This window comes from Melospiza melodia, chromosome Z (genome assembly GCF_035770615.1).
Source record: "Melospiza melodia melodia isolate bMelMel2 chromosome Z, bMelMel2.pri, whole genome shotgun sequence".
Lineage (NCBI taxonomy): Eukaryota > Metazoa > Chordata > Aves > Passeriformes > Passerellidae > Melospiza > Melospiza melodia.
In genome coordinates this window covers 43485183-43502813 of record NC_086226.1, presented here as the reverse complement: position 1 = coordinate 43502813, position 17631 = coordinate 43485183, and the positions used below count along the sequence as shown (strand labels likewise).

The following is a 17631-nucleotide window of genomic DNA, read 5'->3' as shown; positions in this document are numbered from 1 at the left end:
GTCCTCTGACCTCTGTTGGTGGCTATTCTTTTCTTGTATCAGTGGAAATGGGCTATCACTATTTCTTGTTTATGCATTGCTTTCTGCTGTTACAGTTTCAGCCACTGGTAAGGATAATTGTTTGGTGAAATTTTAAGAGGTTAGGTATGAGAAGACATTGCCTGTGCAACACAATGTTTGAATATGGGTTTGTATTTCCTGAAGATATGTGCTGGCTTTTTGTTTTTGATAAACAATGTTTATCTGTCTCCCTGTTTTTGATAATCTAATTAGAAGATAGTATTGTATTTTTCTGCTTTATAATGTAGTTCAGTTGGTTGTACTTAAGCACATAATCCAAAAATTAAACGCCTAAGTCTGGAGGGACTACTACTTTATGGCTTGTTTTAATTCCAGAAATGAAACCCAGAAGAATGTTCCCTTTGTGCTGAAACAGGTGTGGCTTCTCATTTTCTTCTCTGTAAAACCTAGCATCAATTACTAGTATTTGCCTGTATTGTATGCAGAGGCAATAGATTTCATATTATATTTGCAGTTTGTATAAAACCATCACAGTGAAGAATCGCACACATTCAGTAAAGTATCAGTGGAGGAAGGGGTTTGGATGTTTTTAAGAGGCTCTCTCTTGTCTCTGCCTTGGGGTAGAACAGTTGCTCTGCTCTTTCAGACCAGGAAAGCATTTGCTGCTAGAAAGGGACAGTGAATTTAATCTAGAAACTGATTAGCAACACTGTTTATATGTAAAGCAGAATAAAAGCTTTGGGCAAATTTTGCTATGAAGCCGGGAAGCCGGGTGGTTGCCAGGGGAAAAGCTTATACCTAGTTCTCATTAAAGGCTTACAAACAGAGCATCTTGTTACATTCTGTAGTGGTTGCAGAGACTCAGGGATATTCCACAGCTGGTGAATTAGCTGATAGTAATGCTACATTCAACAGAATTCCAGTTTCCTAAAATGCACAAAAATAAACCCAAGTATTAAAAAAATACAATTTTTCCTCTGTAATACGGCTGTGATGATTCTATGATTTGTTCATGGAATAGCAATAAAGCTGTGATGTTACTTGAGGAACAAGAACTTCACAGTTCTTCAAAGAGTTCCACTAGGTAAATTATCTTTAGGAAGATATTTTGACAAACAATGTAGGGGTTTTCTAATACATAATAAGCATTACAGTACAGGGATCAAGGGTGGATTATTAACTGTGGGGTGTTTTCGCAAGAAAATTTACTGATTCCCCACACCATAGGAAAATTCAAACATAAGTAATCTTAAAATACTGCAAAGTAAAGTGTATAATCTGCAGTGCAAGGCTCCGAGAACAGCTGTAGTGCTTGCAAACAGAATCTGTCATTCATTATTCATGGGCTGTCAAGGTGAGGAAATTGTCTCTGATTTGAACTAGGAGGAAGAATAAAAATTGTATCTAAACTAGAAATTTTAATAAATACATGGCAAAGAAAATGTGCTCGAGGGAAGGAATGGATTCCCTCTGTGTGACATCCTTATAGGTTGTATTGACTTGTCAGATTTTCAGCAGGAATGGCAGATGAACTTAAAACTTAATTGCATGTAAGGTAATGATACTGAGACCCAGAAATATTCTCCAGAGGATTCTAATTGGAGCTTTGGTTTTGGCTTCAGCTGCTATAGTGATGAAAACCCATTAGTAAGAAGGCTGCAGCAATTTAGAAACATTAACAGAAACCTTCTGAAGTGATCAAAATTCAGATACTTCTCTCTAAGGAGATGCAAAAGACTAAAAATATACTCAGATAGAGATGTCTGGGAAGAGGCAAAGCAAAATTCTGAAATAATTTTTTTCTGAAATACATATTTCAGTATTTATCCCTTTGCAACACATTTTAAATTTACGTCATAGTTTCCCTGATGCTGCTGTGCTCCATTTTCCTTATGAAAGTGGGAGTTGCGGTGAAGTGCAAGGAAGCATCTGCAGAGTGTGCTGCAGAGGAAAGGAAAAAACTTCCCTCCCCTGGCAGTCAGGATGTTGTGGGCTGAGCAGTACAGCCAGGCACTGCACCACAGGGAAGTAAAGGGAAAGAATGTAAAAAGAAAAAGTTTTAGTAATGGCAACATTTGAAAGGAAATAAAATAAATTTAACTGAGGTTGTTGAGTATTCTTTTGAAATATAAGGAAGGGTCTTGGCTACTTGGTTAAATACCACTAAGGAGAACCATAATTGCTGAAATTTCCTAGCTTGATTTCAAAAGCAGATCTTTATAATGAAGGAACCATTTCCATTCCTCAGTGGCAATGTTCCTATGGAGTACACTTGGATTTGAGGTAGATGCTAAGCTAGTTAATGGAGATTGGCATAATCGGACTTTGTTTTAAGAAGTAATTAAAATAAGTCCGCTAGTTTTGTTGGTTGGGTTTGTTTTTTTCCCATAAAAAGCAGCCCTTGGAAAAAGTGCCAAGCATGTTTGGTGGAAAAAACCTGCTTAGCACCTTTAACACCACTAAACAGTTTTCTCTGTAATGTAATATACCGGTCACTCGATACAACAAAAAAGCACTTATGCTTCTAACCAGTCCTGTGAATTATGAAATATGATGTGTTCAATAAACCATGAAGTATGAGATAGGGGTATTGAGAAAGAAGTAGCATTTTTCCTAAATAAGATTTTATTTGGCTATTTGACAATTGAGATGTGAGAGATTCCTTTTCTGAATAACTGACCAAAGTTAAATATCACATTGCAGTAACTATTTTAAATAAATTATAATGGGAGCAGTTTGCTCTGCTCCAGATAATTTTAACTCCTAGGTCCAAGATGTTTTCCAGAATTCAAAGAAGAAATTTTCCTTCATTCTAGACAGAGAGGGTTGTGGAAGAGATCTGATATTGCACACCTCTCCTTCTCTCTCTGGTTAGTAACCCTCCCAAATGCAGTTTCAGTTGAGGACTTTTATTGACCTTCAGGAGTCATGAGTCAGCTCTGCATTGCTGCAGTCTCCCATCACGGTGCGTGTTGGCTGCCAGTTTCTATGCAGTGCTCGGGCACTGTGCTGTGCTGCTGAAAAAGAAATCTCCAGACCAGCTCCGCAGTGCATCCTGGAGCAATGCTATTTTCCATGTAATTGAGATTTAAGGATAGGAGAGGGATTAATGAGAGACAAAGAAAAAGCCTAAAAATATAGGGCTGACCATGGTGTATATGCCATTAATTTATTATCTTGCTCTTAAGAACTTCTTAAGATTATTACTTCTGTAATCTAGAGATATGCAACTCAAGACAAATGCTCTGAAAGAATCTCACTTTTACCTGCATGCTTGCCTCCATTTTGTCACATGCAGAATCTGCAAGAGGAAAAGATCAAATTGCTTGGCTTTTGTCTCGATAGTCCCAGACAAATTCCTTGCAAAGTTCACTGGATGTTGTTTTCTGTTGCTGTTTGAACCTAGGGTTTCAAGGTCGGCAGTGATTACATTGCTAGTGTAAAATGATATCAATATCATAACAGTCAGGGAAATAGTTTATAGAAGGATTTCAGCTCTGGGAAATAGCTAACAGGGTCCATTAAATAAAAAATCCATTATGTGTAGCTTAGCTTTTTAAATAGTCAGTATTATCGAAAACACGAAATTGTGATGTACTTGCAGAGCCAAAAGGATTGTCTAGCTACAACACTCTAGCTGGCTTCAAAAGCTGTTGGGAATTTAGCTGACTAGAGACTGGAAAACTACAAGGGTGTGGCTAATTCCAAGTCCTGCACCTGCAAGATAGCGTGTCCTTGGGCCTAGCTGTAGTATGATAACAAATAGTGAAAGAGACATGAGAAAAGAGAGATGTATTCCCTAAGGAATGAGGAAGAGCTGATGTTGTGGTGTGGCCAATGGACGGTGTAAATTACAGAATATTCATGAGCTTATTACTTGCTGTATAAGTGTCTGATGCTCTCTTCAATAAATGGAACTTGCTTATCACTCATATTGAGCCCCGAGTTTTCCCTGCACCCGACAAATGGCTCATCCCCGACAAAGGCCTCATTCTGCGACAAAAAGCTTCATGTTTCTGTTTCCATATGACCTTGGATATTGTTTCCCTACATGTATTTCATAGGATTAAAATTCTGTCACACTTATCAGATCTGTTCTAAAGATAAAATAAATTGTAGTTGTTTAGAGATCACAGTGTCTGTAGAGTTGTATCTACAAAACCAGTATGTGGAAATATTCTGCAACACAATTAAGCTATATATTTCAGGAAGCCACTCTGAAACTGTGAATATTTTGGAGGAAGATCTTAAATTTTAATTATCTGGAGCATTAATAAATGCTATATGTCACCTTGAAAATAATGGAAAATGCTTTATAATTCACATAGAAAGGATCAAAGGGCAAACCAATTATGAATTAAGTAGTTCTCTAGCATCTTTGAAACTGCATGTTTCAAGGTTGGAGGAGTGATTCATGAGGGAGATAGTGGCTTCAGGTAAATAAATTCGTGATGAAAGCCCATGTCAGACACTTGAGTTGGAAAGAGGTGTTGTCTACTCAAAGCTACACTGACTACAGCCATGATGTTGGTTAAGGCAGTTCTTGGCTAGGAACATTGCATAGCCCTCTAATAAACCCCCATCACTCATCTCTTTCTGCCCTGATGTTGAACTACTCTGTTCTCTAAACACTCCTCTTTTTCCTCTTTCTGTAATCACAGAAGATAATTTCTTGGAGTAGGATTATAAAGCTGCAGACTCCTTTTGGAAAGCATAATTCCAGGTGTTCTAGTTCATATTCATGTCCTGTGCTTGCTGTCCTCTTGCTGAAATCACAGTGCTGCTAAATACTTGTGTACAAGGCTACTGGGATTTAAGCGTTACTTGTCGTGTGAGTTGTACATTACACAGGTCAATGGAAGAAGAGAAATTACAGAGTTCAGAGACAGCCATGAAAGACTGTGGCATCGTATGAGAAAGCAAAGAGTGTTGCCACAGTTCTGTTGTCTCTACAACTGGTTAGGATATTGAATGTTTCCCCAGAAATATAAAATCTTATGTGTTGCGAATAATTGGTTGTCATAGGAAATCAAATCGATTTCCTAATCCAAGAAGTACTCCAACAACCAGATTGCCACCTATTTCACTAAGAGGCTGGCCTTTTTTTCCATTGGTAATGAATTTTAATGTTCCGCAGCAGTAACTTGTCGCTGAACTAATTGAATAAATTGATGCTGTTGCCTGACTATTTAGTATATATTTTCTTAAGCAAAGTCGAGGGTGAGCCCATTTATTGCACATTGGATTCCACTACTGTTGCAAGTGCAGCATATAAACAGCAAGTGGGGTTTTTTTGACTCTGATTTTATTGAGGTCTTCAGAAGTATTGGTTTTAAATTTCACTTCTTTCCAGAGACTCAATGAAATCAATAATGAAATCCCTAGGCTACTTGATTCGGTCTTTTCTCTTTTGGGAGATAAATCTATTTTAGTAGACATTAAAATGATAATACGTAAACTTTTCTTGTTATTTTACTCAGAATTATTTGCTTCAACTTTTCAGGGTAGTCTTTGATTTTTAATGCTTTAGAAGTCCATAGTGTCCTGAAATTGTCAAATATCCAGAATTATGTGAGAAATACCATTTTCTGAAGGTGAGAAATGAGAGTTGAGAGTACTAATTTGCCCAGCACTAACAGGTGGGAGTGAAAAGGCAGTTTGCTTCTACTTGATAAATTTTGACAGAAGATTAGATGCCACACAAAGTTGGCAGACATGGAAGAAATCAATATTTAGTGTGGAAAGATGACACAATTAAACTGTTGATCAACAGGGTGTGAAAAAGGTGATGTAATGTCTTGGATTAATTTCAGGATATTTCAGAGCGAATGGTCTCAGAGCAGTGAGGTCCCTGCAATCACTTGTACTTCTTGCAACAGCTCCTAGCACAGCTCAGTTCATAGGTCTGCAAGTATTAGAGATTAAAGTTTGAGGCAGAAAATATGAATCCAGCTATGAAAATTAGTTCCAATTGGTCGACTTGCATTTTCTCACTGCTGTCTGAGTGTCCTGAGCAAGGATTGTTTAACTGGGTTTGAGTACAGTAACTGGAGGCTGAATCTTGCAGTCACTGTTCAGACTGCATAATCATCTTCTGTCTAGCCTCCCACTTTCAGGACTCTATTATTGTCTGAAGGTATAAGCCTTAAAGAGATTTGACAGATAAGGACTTACCCAAAAACAAAAATGAAATTGTAGGCAACGGGCTTTATTTCATTAAATAAATCTGAGCTTAGAAATGAAGAAATACAATACAAGAGTATGCAGGACATATTGCCTCTCAGGACTTGTAGTTAAGAAATTGTTCTAAGTCAGATGTGGGTAGGAAGAATGTTTAATTATCATCACCAGGCTGCAGCTGAACCAAATGAAATTCAAACATCAATTTATGTGGGGAGAGGGAGAAAATAAACTAGAAATTTATGCTTTCTGGACAGTCACAACACAGTTTGGCATTCCAGCTGATCAGATACAAGAAAGATTAACCTAACTTTGCAGAGATAATTCCCTATAAAAACCATGTAACATTAGATATGAATCTGAACCTACCATCATATCCAGAGCAAGCAGGTTTAAATGATGGCAAGGAAAATGGTCACATTTTGCACTTAGTGTCATTCTTTCAAACCTTTGTCTCCATCAGAGGGCTCAGCAATTTTAACTCATTATGAGATTTGTTCACAGCTGTCACATCAGCTTGGCATCCTAGCAGGATTTTATTTTCACCTAGAAATGTGTAAAATATTCTGATATTCATACATTTATAGGAGTTATAGCTGGAAAAAAAAAATTATTATACCTTCCTTGATGACAGCCTAAATTTAAGAAGCCATTGGGCTGAATTGAGCCCTGGAGGCAGTGAATCCATCTTCTTTGGCATAAATGAAGTTATGCCTGTGTTATGCACACCCCATTGTGTCAGCTAGTTACAAGACTGAATGATTGCCCTCCACAGGCCCTGGCATCACCTGCAGGGCTTTCAGACCTTTCTGAAGGAGCTTTGTGAAGTCCTGTTCTTGTAGTCCAGTCCCTGGATATTAGACAGCTATTTCTTCGTCAGGTCTGCAAATCATTTTCTTCTTACTTGCAGATACAGAACTCCAGAGTTTTACAGCATCAGAATTTGCTTTGGTGACTCTGTAAAATCACTACTTTTCTCAGTGCTGGAAACTTACCTATTTCTCCAGCTTGCAGTTTAGTTCAGCAGGAAGCTTAGCATACTTTGGTATCCCTTTCTCAACAAAGAAAGTGAAGAGGATGGAGTGCTCCATATAATTTATGCAAGATTTCTTCGGATAATTGATAGTCTCCTATAAAAGGGTGTCTTGTTACTTTCTCTGTGGTCTGAAATTGTTGTTGCCATGTAGTGCCTCCAGGCAGATAGGATATTTGGGGCGGGTCACAATTACAGTATTATTGTATTATTATTACAGTATTATTTGACAATTTATACCCCTTGATCTTTGCATTGAAAACAAGGAAAAATAGATTTGTTCAGTTAGCACAAGACATAGCAACCATCAGATGATCAGTTGTCCAGACTCTTGAGTGCTCTGTTGATAATATAGAACAACCACAAAGAGCCCAAAGTTAACCTGTCTGATTTTGGAGGACAATTTTGAAGTCCAGACTAGAAATAGCAGATGAAATAGTGAGAGTTTGAATTTACTTAAATTGTATTAGTGATTGGATTACTGTGCTAGGGATATGATAACCTTTCAATAACCTTCATCAGACCTGGTAAATCTGAAACAGATTGCAGTTGAGATGATTCTTGAACATCAGTTATTGCTTCCCAGCATGGTGGCTGACAAGCTCCAATACTGTTTTTCAAGAGGCTAAGCTTCCCTTAGAATTTTAGGGATGGATGTTTTATGGTTCATTTTGGAGAATTTCTCCTCTCAGTTTCTCCCCACAAGACCAGGTGCAGCTGGGGGACCTGGGCATTGAAGCTCCTTCCAAGTGCAGAGCAGTGGAGGTTTCTAGGTGCAGGGAGGTCACTGCACATTCCAGGTGTGCGGGAAGTTCCCTCAGCCAGCCTTGCGGGCTGTGCCATCTGTTAATGCCACCCAGCGCGGTGGCTGGCGTCACACTGCCACAGTCATGCCTCCTGGCAGTGAAACCAGGCTTTGGAGTTCTGTACAATGAGAAATGAGAGATGGTCAAAGCTGCCAGAGAAATGTGTTTGAATGCCAGATCTGGTTACCATTTTCAGGGAGAAGGCATACTTCCGGGGAGAATACTCCTTTCACCCTTTCTGCCAAGAATGATGGCAGGAAGGATTTGCCTGCTTCCTCTGTGTTTACTTTGTGCAGGAATTGTATTGATAGGGAGTAAGTGAATGTTGATTTCTACCTGGAGTGACAGGAGAATCTGGTGGAAACTCTTCTATTGAGTAGCCTGTTACAGCAGGCACACCCATGGCCTGGGTTGCACAGGCATGCCCAGGAAAAGTGTGTCAGTAGAGATGCTTGGTTAAACAAAACTTGAATGAGGACTTGATTTCTTTCCTTTGCCATTCATTTGCACTTTGTGTTTGCACAAATTTACATACTTACTGTTAAAAATGTCTCTCATGTTCATGCTGCTTGATTGCCTGACTTGACTGTGTAAGTTAAGAAAACTGTTCTGTCACTTTTCTAGGAAACGTGACTAACACCAGCCTCATCTCAATAATCACACAATAGATTTCATTGATATTTGGATGAGTAGGGGGGCATAAGGATCCTATGGCCATAGAAACTAGGCTGATGAGTGAATCTTAAGCAAATCTCACACACTATTTACTTCTCTCTGTTCTTGTTCTGAATCAAGCAGCTGCCAGACTCTTTGCTCATATCAGTCTTTAATTTGAAGCCTTAATTAATAAAGATAAAAGATAGGCAGATACTTGGATTTCTTCCAAACACAAACAATATTTATATATTAAAGTCTTTATAAGGAGCTTTGACTTGCTTCCTAGAAACTGTAGGCAGGTAAAATCCATCTACCCATCCACTTCTGTGCAATGTGGAAGTATCTTCCTTCCTTCCTCTGTCAAGTCACAGAAATTATCTGTCATGTGTAGAGAGAGGCTGCAAAAATCCAGTAAAGTAACTCCAGATGTACACAAGTCTCAGGTTCTCCCACTCCCATCTGTAATTTAATAAGTCACAGTCTCTTGCCAGTTTATGAGGTGCTGTTGCTGCTTTCTGCTCCTACACTGTGATAGTTAATTTCTGTCTGATAAAACCATTCCCATGGGAATGAGCTGAGCATGCCAGGATATCAGTCTGGGCAGCAAGCCTGCATTACTCTTACAAATTTGCAAACAGTTTTTCAAAGTCTCCCCTATGTGTCAAGCAGGGACATGGGACCATGTTACTGACATCAGCAAGTAGCTGCAAACTTCCCAGACGTTCCTGGGATGGGAGCCCTCATAGTGACTCGAGCCCTGCCAGCGCTGGGTCCCCACCCTGTGTGGGAATCAGTAACGTGTTTATCCCAAGGAGCTGAAGAGGGAGACAGTCACACGTGCATCTCTGAGTGAGCACCATGCACGTGGTGAGACAACTTGCCTGCCCCTGGAGATCAGTCTCAGGGCCCATGAACCCACACGAGCACCACAACAGGGTGTCTGGTAGGATGTAAGTAACCACCACTGGTGTTGGTCAGCAGCAGTTGTGACTCCTCAGGTAAAATCCTTCCTAGCTACACAGACACACGACTTGGAGCAGCTTCAGTTAAATCCAAAGTATGTGCTTTGAGCCCGATGAAAGAAATGTGCATTTTTGTCTAACTTTGCATGTGGCTAATTGCATTTCTTTTCTGCCTGTGTTTAATGTGTTCACGTCTAATGATATATGAGCCTTAGTCTAGCCTGAAGCACAGTATGTGCTCAGTGTCACCAGCTGTCTATTACACAAGAAATTTCAGTGTCTCCTAAAGGGTTCCTTTCCTTTCCTTATTGATAAGATTCAATAAACTCCTCCTAATCTCTTAATTTAAGGGAAATCTGACAACTAAAGTATCAGAGCGCAGAGCATCTTCTGAAGGAGTCTGTGGTAACAGAACCATCTGGATGTTTTATTGACTGCAGCTTTATATGTGCATTTCTGATAGGCAAGGAAGCAAAACTAAAAATAAAATGAATTACAAAGGGTAATATCAGAACTGGATGTTGCAGAGGGAGTGAAACTTGCCCTCTTCCCCTTTTGTAATATATAATTTGGATCCTTCTTTCAAGGAAGCGTAGCAGAAAGAATGTATGTTAAGAAAACTAGGTTTCTTCAAACTAAGTAGATGTTTATCCCTAAGTTTCTAGGCACTGTCACGCACAAGAGAATAGATAACAACCCTCCCTCACATTTTACTCTAGGACACTATTTAGCTTCTCCATCACTTTCTATCATTTGGTTGTATGCTCACATGCTTATAAATGTAGAGATTGCCCAGAGCAGCAGCGACAGACGCAGCACAGTGGGAGCTCAGGGGGCAGGGAGGAGGAGGAAGGCGGGGCTGGGGCAGGCAGGTCAGGGAGGAAGGAAGAGGGCATCGCTGGGGCAGGTAGGGCAGCACCAAGCCTGCCCAGCCAGGGACACGGTGGGAATGGCTGGCTGCCCTTTCTCTCACACAGTGCTCTCAGGCATGTGGAGCTCCTTTCAGCCTGACTGTCCTCAGTCTTGTTAATTTACGTCTCTTTACAGTGGAGGTTATCTAAGTTGGCAAATAGGTCTGTGTCCTGTACTCCCTTTTAAGCCTAATTAATTATTTTAATTGATTAATACTGCGCCAAGCAGTTTGCTCAGAAGGGATGGCTCTTCTGGTTTTTTGGACTAATTACCAGTCTGGATTTCTGAATGACAATCCAGTGCTAATTAAACTCACTGCAATTCTCACAGAGAGAGACCCTGATAAGAATTTGCCAATTAACATAAGTGTGGCGGGGCGGGGGGGGGGGGGGGGGGAAATCAACAGTTCTATTTTGTTTTTCTGGCATTCACTCCCAGTCGGATGAATATCACTATTAAATACAGAGACAGAGTTAGTGTGAAAGCCAGTAGGCTGTGAGGCTGCTCCCAACTTGCCCAGACTTTACTAATTCAGGATCTAGATGTTATTTTTATGCCCTGTCACTGTTGTTGCTTGACATTGCTTGCTACAGCTTTTGTAAGCAGGAGCGAGATAAAGTAGGGCAGCATGGCAAATGTCTAACCATCCCCACAGGGAACTTTTTGCAGTGTCCCTATGTTAATCAATACCAGTGGAAGGCTGAAGGGAGCATTTTGGCAGCAGGGGTTCTAGTTTTCACTTGATTTGTCAGGGCCAGATGCTCAGCTAATGATGGTTACTCCCTTACTTGCACCAGCTCTGTGAGAACAAGGTGGGTTATAGGTAGTCCTTCAGACAAGTCAGCCAGAGGGCTGTCACATAATGAGATACACAGCAAACTCTTGCAAAGTCCTGGTCTATACCGCAACGGTTGAATTTAATTTTTCTTTTTTCCTCTCTGCACTTGCAGGTCAGAAGATTCTTCACCACAGAAGTGATGTCTTAGAAACTGTAGTCCTTATCAATCCCTCTGATGAAGCAGTTAGTACTGAGGTGAGTAAGAAATACTTTGTTGAACATGTCATGAAAGCTCCACTAAGTGGACATGATGAGGGCACTGAGGCAGATGTAGTTGAGGTGATTATGGAGCATCAGTCACTGCCTGCCAGCTTAGAGGCTGACAAACTCAAATACTGTTTTTCAAAGTCTTAGCAGACGATTAGAGCAGGTCCTGACTGTGAGTGAAAGGGTATATTTGGAATAAATATAATGAAAAATGTCACACATCCCTTGATCTTTTCCTGGTTTCCCAGACTCCTAACAAATTGTCAGAAGCATGGGACAGAAACGCGCCTCTGATCCCAGCATTTCTTTTCTCATAATGCATCAAATTCTCTTCTTGAGGGAGTGGAGGCAGCTGTGGTTAAGCTTTTCTTTTGCTTTGCCATTGTTTGGTAGCTCTAGGTGCCTGTTTTACATATGAAGAAAGTGTCTAAAGGTGCCCAGGGACAAATTTGGGTTTGAGAGAATTACCAGCTATGTGGTGGTGACTCCAGTTTGATCTATCTGTCCTTCAAAAAGCATGTGACATGATTAGTGAACCCTGGAGAGTGCCCATAAGAGGACTGCTTCTTCCGTATTAACTCAGCAGAGTCAAAGAACTGATTGTGTAGCTCAAAGACAAAATTGATTCATTTAGCTAGTGAGAAGGCTGAAATAATAAGGATAATTGCATTTCTGGTCTGTGCTGGGAAGCACTGCCACAGTCTAATTTCTTTTGGGAGATAAAGCAGTTCTGCTGGTGGTCACTGGTGAAAAAACTATTTTGCTGTCAATTGTTAAATGATGTTGAACACAAACAGAAGAAAGGACTCCAAAACAAATGAAGTTTCTGAACCTGTAGAAGTTAAAAAGCCACCTTAGTCAATGGGAACTTACTTACTAAAATACAGTGCGTGAAAATTTCTTAAAAGCCATTAGAGGTGCTTGGTAAGGACAAGGGGGTCACCAGGATTCATTCTGAGTAAAAAGCCATCAAGTGTGTGCATCTGTGAAGGGGTGGAGGAGACGAAAAACTGCCAAAAGCTGGGAAATGCTATTTCTGTTACTGCTGCTTGTCATTCCTTTGATGGATGACTACATAGAAGAGCATGATCTACTCCCATTAATGATTTCTGAACCCTGGGCTTACTCCATTGGCTCTGGAAGATGTTTGGCTATGTTACTGTAAATTTCATCTCACAAAACTGTGGGAGGTGATCTTTGCTTTCATCCTGCCTAACTGGACCCAGTCAGACAGATGAGATTTAACTTGGTTGGCTAAGCGAGGCTCTGAATAGACACAATTCAGAAAGAGACCATCAAAAAGAGGTGGCAGAATTAAATCAGAGGTTGGAGTAGACATTCTCTGTTCACTATGACAAATAGAACTTCATTTCATATATCAGAGATTTCCAGGGTGGGTCTGGGGGAGACAGAGATATACCATCTGAAGCTGTGACTTCACCAGAAGAAGAACTGGAATCTATTCACTCAGGAAAAAAACAAAACACACAAAGAAGCAAAAAAAAAAAAAAAAAAAAAAACCCAAAGTAAAACAGCAGCATAAAAAAGAAAACCAAGTCAAACAAGGAAACAAACAAAAAAAATTAGAAAGAAATACAATATACCTGGTACCCTGGTGGTAGTCCACATGTGATAGTGCCCAAAACTCCTGTCATGTCCTGTCAAATGCCAAACACCTCCCATTAGAAAGAGACCCAAAGAGAGAGAGATTGTTGTTTCCTCAAGAAAACCCCGATGAGCATTTACACCCTTTTTAGGAAGTCCCCACTCCATTGCTTTAATATTCCTTTGACTGTACCATATCATATGTACCATATCGTGGGAAACCACTGATCTGCTGATGTGCTGGTCTCTGTTCACACTCCATCTTAATCTCTGTTTTGACTGAGCTTACATCTTGCTGTGCACTTCCTTCAACAAATTTTGAACTTTAAGCAGCAGTTAAACTGAACAGAATCATCACCTTGCAGTATTTCTTCTAAAATTAGGTGGTCTTGAAATCAGGAGACAAATTTCTGGTCATTCTTCAAAAAACCTTACTTGTACCCAGACACAAATCTATGTGTCTCTTAAGGTCCTCCATGTGTACACATTATGATCTGTAATCTGCAAATATTTGTTTATTTACTTTCTTGGCATAGTTTGCTAACTCTGCAGAATGTATTTTATTGTCAATTAATAAAATTGAAGGGGAATTATATGATAGTCAAATATCAGTGATTTCAGTGATTGACAAGTCAGGAAGTAGTTTTACTGTTGGAAAACATGATGAGTTTACACTGATAAGCCAGACTGATAAGCACTGCTGGCAGCAACAAAAGAAAACTTAGAAGAGGAAGCCAGTTCTGATACAGTTTTAATAGAGTGAAAACAGAGAAGATTTGAGTAATGCACGTCAGACAAATGTTTGCACTTATCTATATTTTTGTCTGAAATAGAAATAGATACATTAAATCCATACATTATATTTCTGAATATGTAATTATTTAGTGCAATTAGTGGCACACCAGCACTAGTCCTATGTTTAATTAAAGGAACTTTCTGCTGCTCAGTATCAGGGTCATTTATTTAATAAAATAAGAGTGAAGACACGGTAGAATTGGGATCTTCTTTGAGATACACACTCTCCTACTCTCCAATGTGTGTTTTCTTGTTGTACTAGAAACGTGAGTTGTTCAGCAGAGATTCGAGTTAAGCCTCCCTGGCTCAGCCTGCTGGCATTCACAAGAGTTATTTAGAGAAATTGATTGCTTAACAATCAATACAAACCTTGGAAAGAATATCTTGCTAGGAGAGCTGAGTTGATTGTGTCATCTCCATGGAGATGGAGCTTGGGTGCATTATCATGTGGAGCTGGCCCAGATGGACTCTGCTCATTTGCTCAATTAGTTTAATATGTGGATAGCCTTGTTCTGAAATCACTGTTCTGGTTTGATTTATTTCTTCCTTAATAGAGGAATTAGTGCACTTAAAATTCATAGCTTACCACAGACTGAATTGGTATTTCAGTGTTGGGTAAGACTTTTGAAGTATTTGCAAAGCATTTACTTGACACTATAGAATCTTACACAGGTTTTGCTTAGTTTTCTTCCTAAATTTAGAATATATGGCTTTCTCCTAGCCTGCACATAAATCTTCCCCTTGGGAGTGGTAAGCAAGAACAATTAGTAGCTGTAGTGAGGGTCAAGTAAAGTAACAAGCATGTGCTCTTAAATAGTTTACGAAGGTTGTCCTGATACAATTCTGTAAAAGTATACCAAGAACTGTATTATGAATAAGTTTGTTGCTAAAATAATGTTTTCTTCATTCAAGTTGTATTCTGTTCTGCTCCTTGCTGGTTTTTTCATGTCATTAATTTGGTTTATTCTTCAGACCTTCTTTCTAACTCCATCTTGTCCCTCCTTTTTTTCATGTTTTACCCTTTCTCATTGTCTTTTGTGAGCAGCAGTATAACTCCATAATGTTTTGGGAGTCCTGTTCCAGAGACTGATTGTAAATTAGGAGAAATAAACTCTGTGTTCTCACGGGACTATTGAAACCCGTGGTCACTCCCATTATTGATGTATTTCTCTTCTTCACTCTAGGTGCGCTTAATGATCACAGATGCTGCAAGGCACAAACTCCTTGTTCTAACTGGCCAGTGCTTTGAAAACACAGGAGAACTCATTCTTCAGTCAGGGTCCTTCTCCTTCCAGAACTTCATTGAGATCTTCACAGATCAAGAGGTATGTTTAGAAAAGCGTCTTCTTTGCTTTGTTGTGTGCTGGCTGAGATTCCTAGGAAGGCTAAAAGTGTCTGTCTTGTTAGAGTTACTTACCACAGGCAGCCTGGTGCTGCTGCTCTTTACTCTTTATTACAGGCTTTCTTGCAAAAAATTTATTTATTTTACTTTAGATTTAATTTAAATTGCCTAACAAAATAATTGAATATTAATTTGGGAAATTAAATTACAACTTCCAGAAAGAAAAAAATCAAGGAATCCTTAAAAATGAAAGGAGATAATCCTGTGTTAAAAATACACAGGTTGTTAATCTAAGGTGTACATACAAAATAGTCGAATTAAACTTGACACCAGGTTCTTGCCTGTGGCTAATTAGCAAGTGGCATTAATAAGACAGAGGGTGTTTGTTAGAATAACTGTATTTTTTGCACCATCTACCTGCTTAACTTTTTTATAGTGTCTAAAATATGGCCAGTGGATCTGTAAAACTTGTGGTTTTTACATACCAAAATGATAAGCATTAAATATACCAGTATTTACCATTTGTTTCATGACTTGTTACTTTGCTCTCTTCCTTAATGCTCTGTGTCTGAAAGCTCCCATAGGGCAGGAATCCATAGTAAACAAGCTGTCATACTTAATTTGGCTGTCATATAAAGTATATATTTAAATAAACTGTATGGCTGCATCCATACAGATTTAGTTTCCACTGTTAATTAGAAGCATGTCAGTAGGCTGAGGTTGGAAAGTTCAGCACTGAAATAGCATAGTTTGCGTCAGCTCTAGTTTGACCTTACTGTATCCATTTGATCTTTCTCAAAGTCTCTTTGTTCAGCAAATGGCTGAGGAAAGAGCTGGATTCCTGCTCCCCGAGACAGTCCTGGCACATAAAATTCACTGGCACTTCTCAGAGTTACTTTTCTATGAAATTACAAGCTCAAGTTCCTTATGTCTGCCTAATTAGCAACACATAATTACTTTATGACTACATGCAAAACTAGGGGCAAATGCTACCATTACCATTCAGAAACAAAATTATTGCTTGGAAAGTGGGAGGATGGGGGTTGGCCATGAGTTGGCGATGCTGTGGGGTTGCTGCAGTAGTGGGTGTTCAGGACACACTCCTGTGGGCTAAGAGTAAGGCTCATTTGGCTCATCTCCGTGGCTGGCAGTGTGCTCACCAGCCAGCTGGTGTGGCTCTCAGCAAGTGCTGGCCTCCAGCCTATTGTTTCTGAAACCCTGGGGTCTCAGTGTGTCTGCAAGCTTTCAAAAAACCAAAGAAAGATCATATTTGTCATGCTGCAGTTCACGTGTGCAACATTTTTATTAAAAATTGAAAATAAATAATTGGGAAAAAAGGTCTAGAAAAAGTGGCTACTGGTTTTCTATGTGGTGACAAGATGAAAGAATTACTGTGCTGTCCTGATCCTAGTGGACTTGGCAGTGACAGATTTACAGTTGGACTCAATGATATTAAGGGTCTTTGGCAACCTAAACAATTCTGTGATTCTATGACCATGTAAGGTGGGAGTGTTTGTGCCCTCTGCCCATTTTTATTTCACTGGGCCAAACCTGAACTAAGGTCAGGAATGTGCTTGCAAGTAAGTAAATACACTTTGGGAGATATTTGTATAAAGTCTAATTCAGAAATCTGTCTCTAGCATGCAGAACTCTCTTCAGGAAAAGCCTGAAAGCAGGTTTTTCAATTTATCCTATGTGGGAGGGTGTGAAATGTCCCATTCCCCTGCTTCTGCAACAGCAGCTAAAACACGAAAGTCTTTCTTTGTACATGGCCCAACACATGCTTTGTACCTTTGTGATTCAGGGTAGGAAGTAATAACCATGTTTCCTCTGAGCAGCCAATTTACTGTTTGTTTTCACTGGCTGAGATACCTTTAAAACTCAAGCATTCCACAACAGATGTCTTTCAATGTTTAAAAAAGGTTTATTCAGGTTTGCTGGTATATTTCTTTACTCACACAGTGGTTTTGAATTTGGAGAAGAGAAGGAATAGCTACATCTTTTTGTTACTGTCTATGCCTAGTGTCACCATTTGAAATTCAAATCCTCTGAATACTTTTTTCTGAGGCATGACTGAATTTGCTATTCCTAACAGATACAATCTGTGCCTGTAATAAATGTCCTTTAATTTTTCATTAGCCTGGGCTTCCAGTGGCTTAACACTGTCTGCATTATGCATGCCAACTTTAGGGAGCAAAAAAGTCAGAATTTAGAAGCATGAAGCAGAAATCCAAATATGGTATAATATAAACTGGAGAGGAGTCACCCCAAAC

The 17631-nt window shown here is 39.5% G+C and overlaps 1 protein-coding gene across 1 annotated transcript in view; it reads left to right on the top strand.

The window, feature by feature from the left end:
* The window catches only part of MAP1B (microtubule associated protein 1B), a 71949-nt gene that overhangs the window by 34516 nt on the left and 19802 nt on the right, over window positions 1-17631 (top strand). The window contains exons 3-4 of the mRNA XM_063180615.1: window positions 11522-11604; window positions 15201-15341. Of these exons, the coding sequence (XP_063036685.1) occupies window positions 11522-11604; window positions 15201-15341 (224 nt within the window). The remainder of the gene's footprint in view (window positions 1-11521; window positions 11605-15200; window positions 15342-17631) is intronic.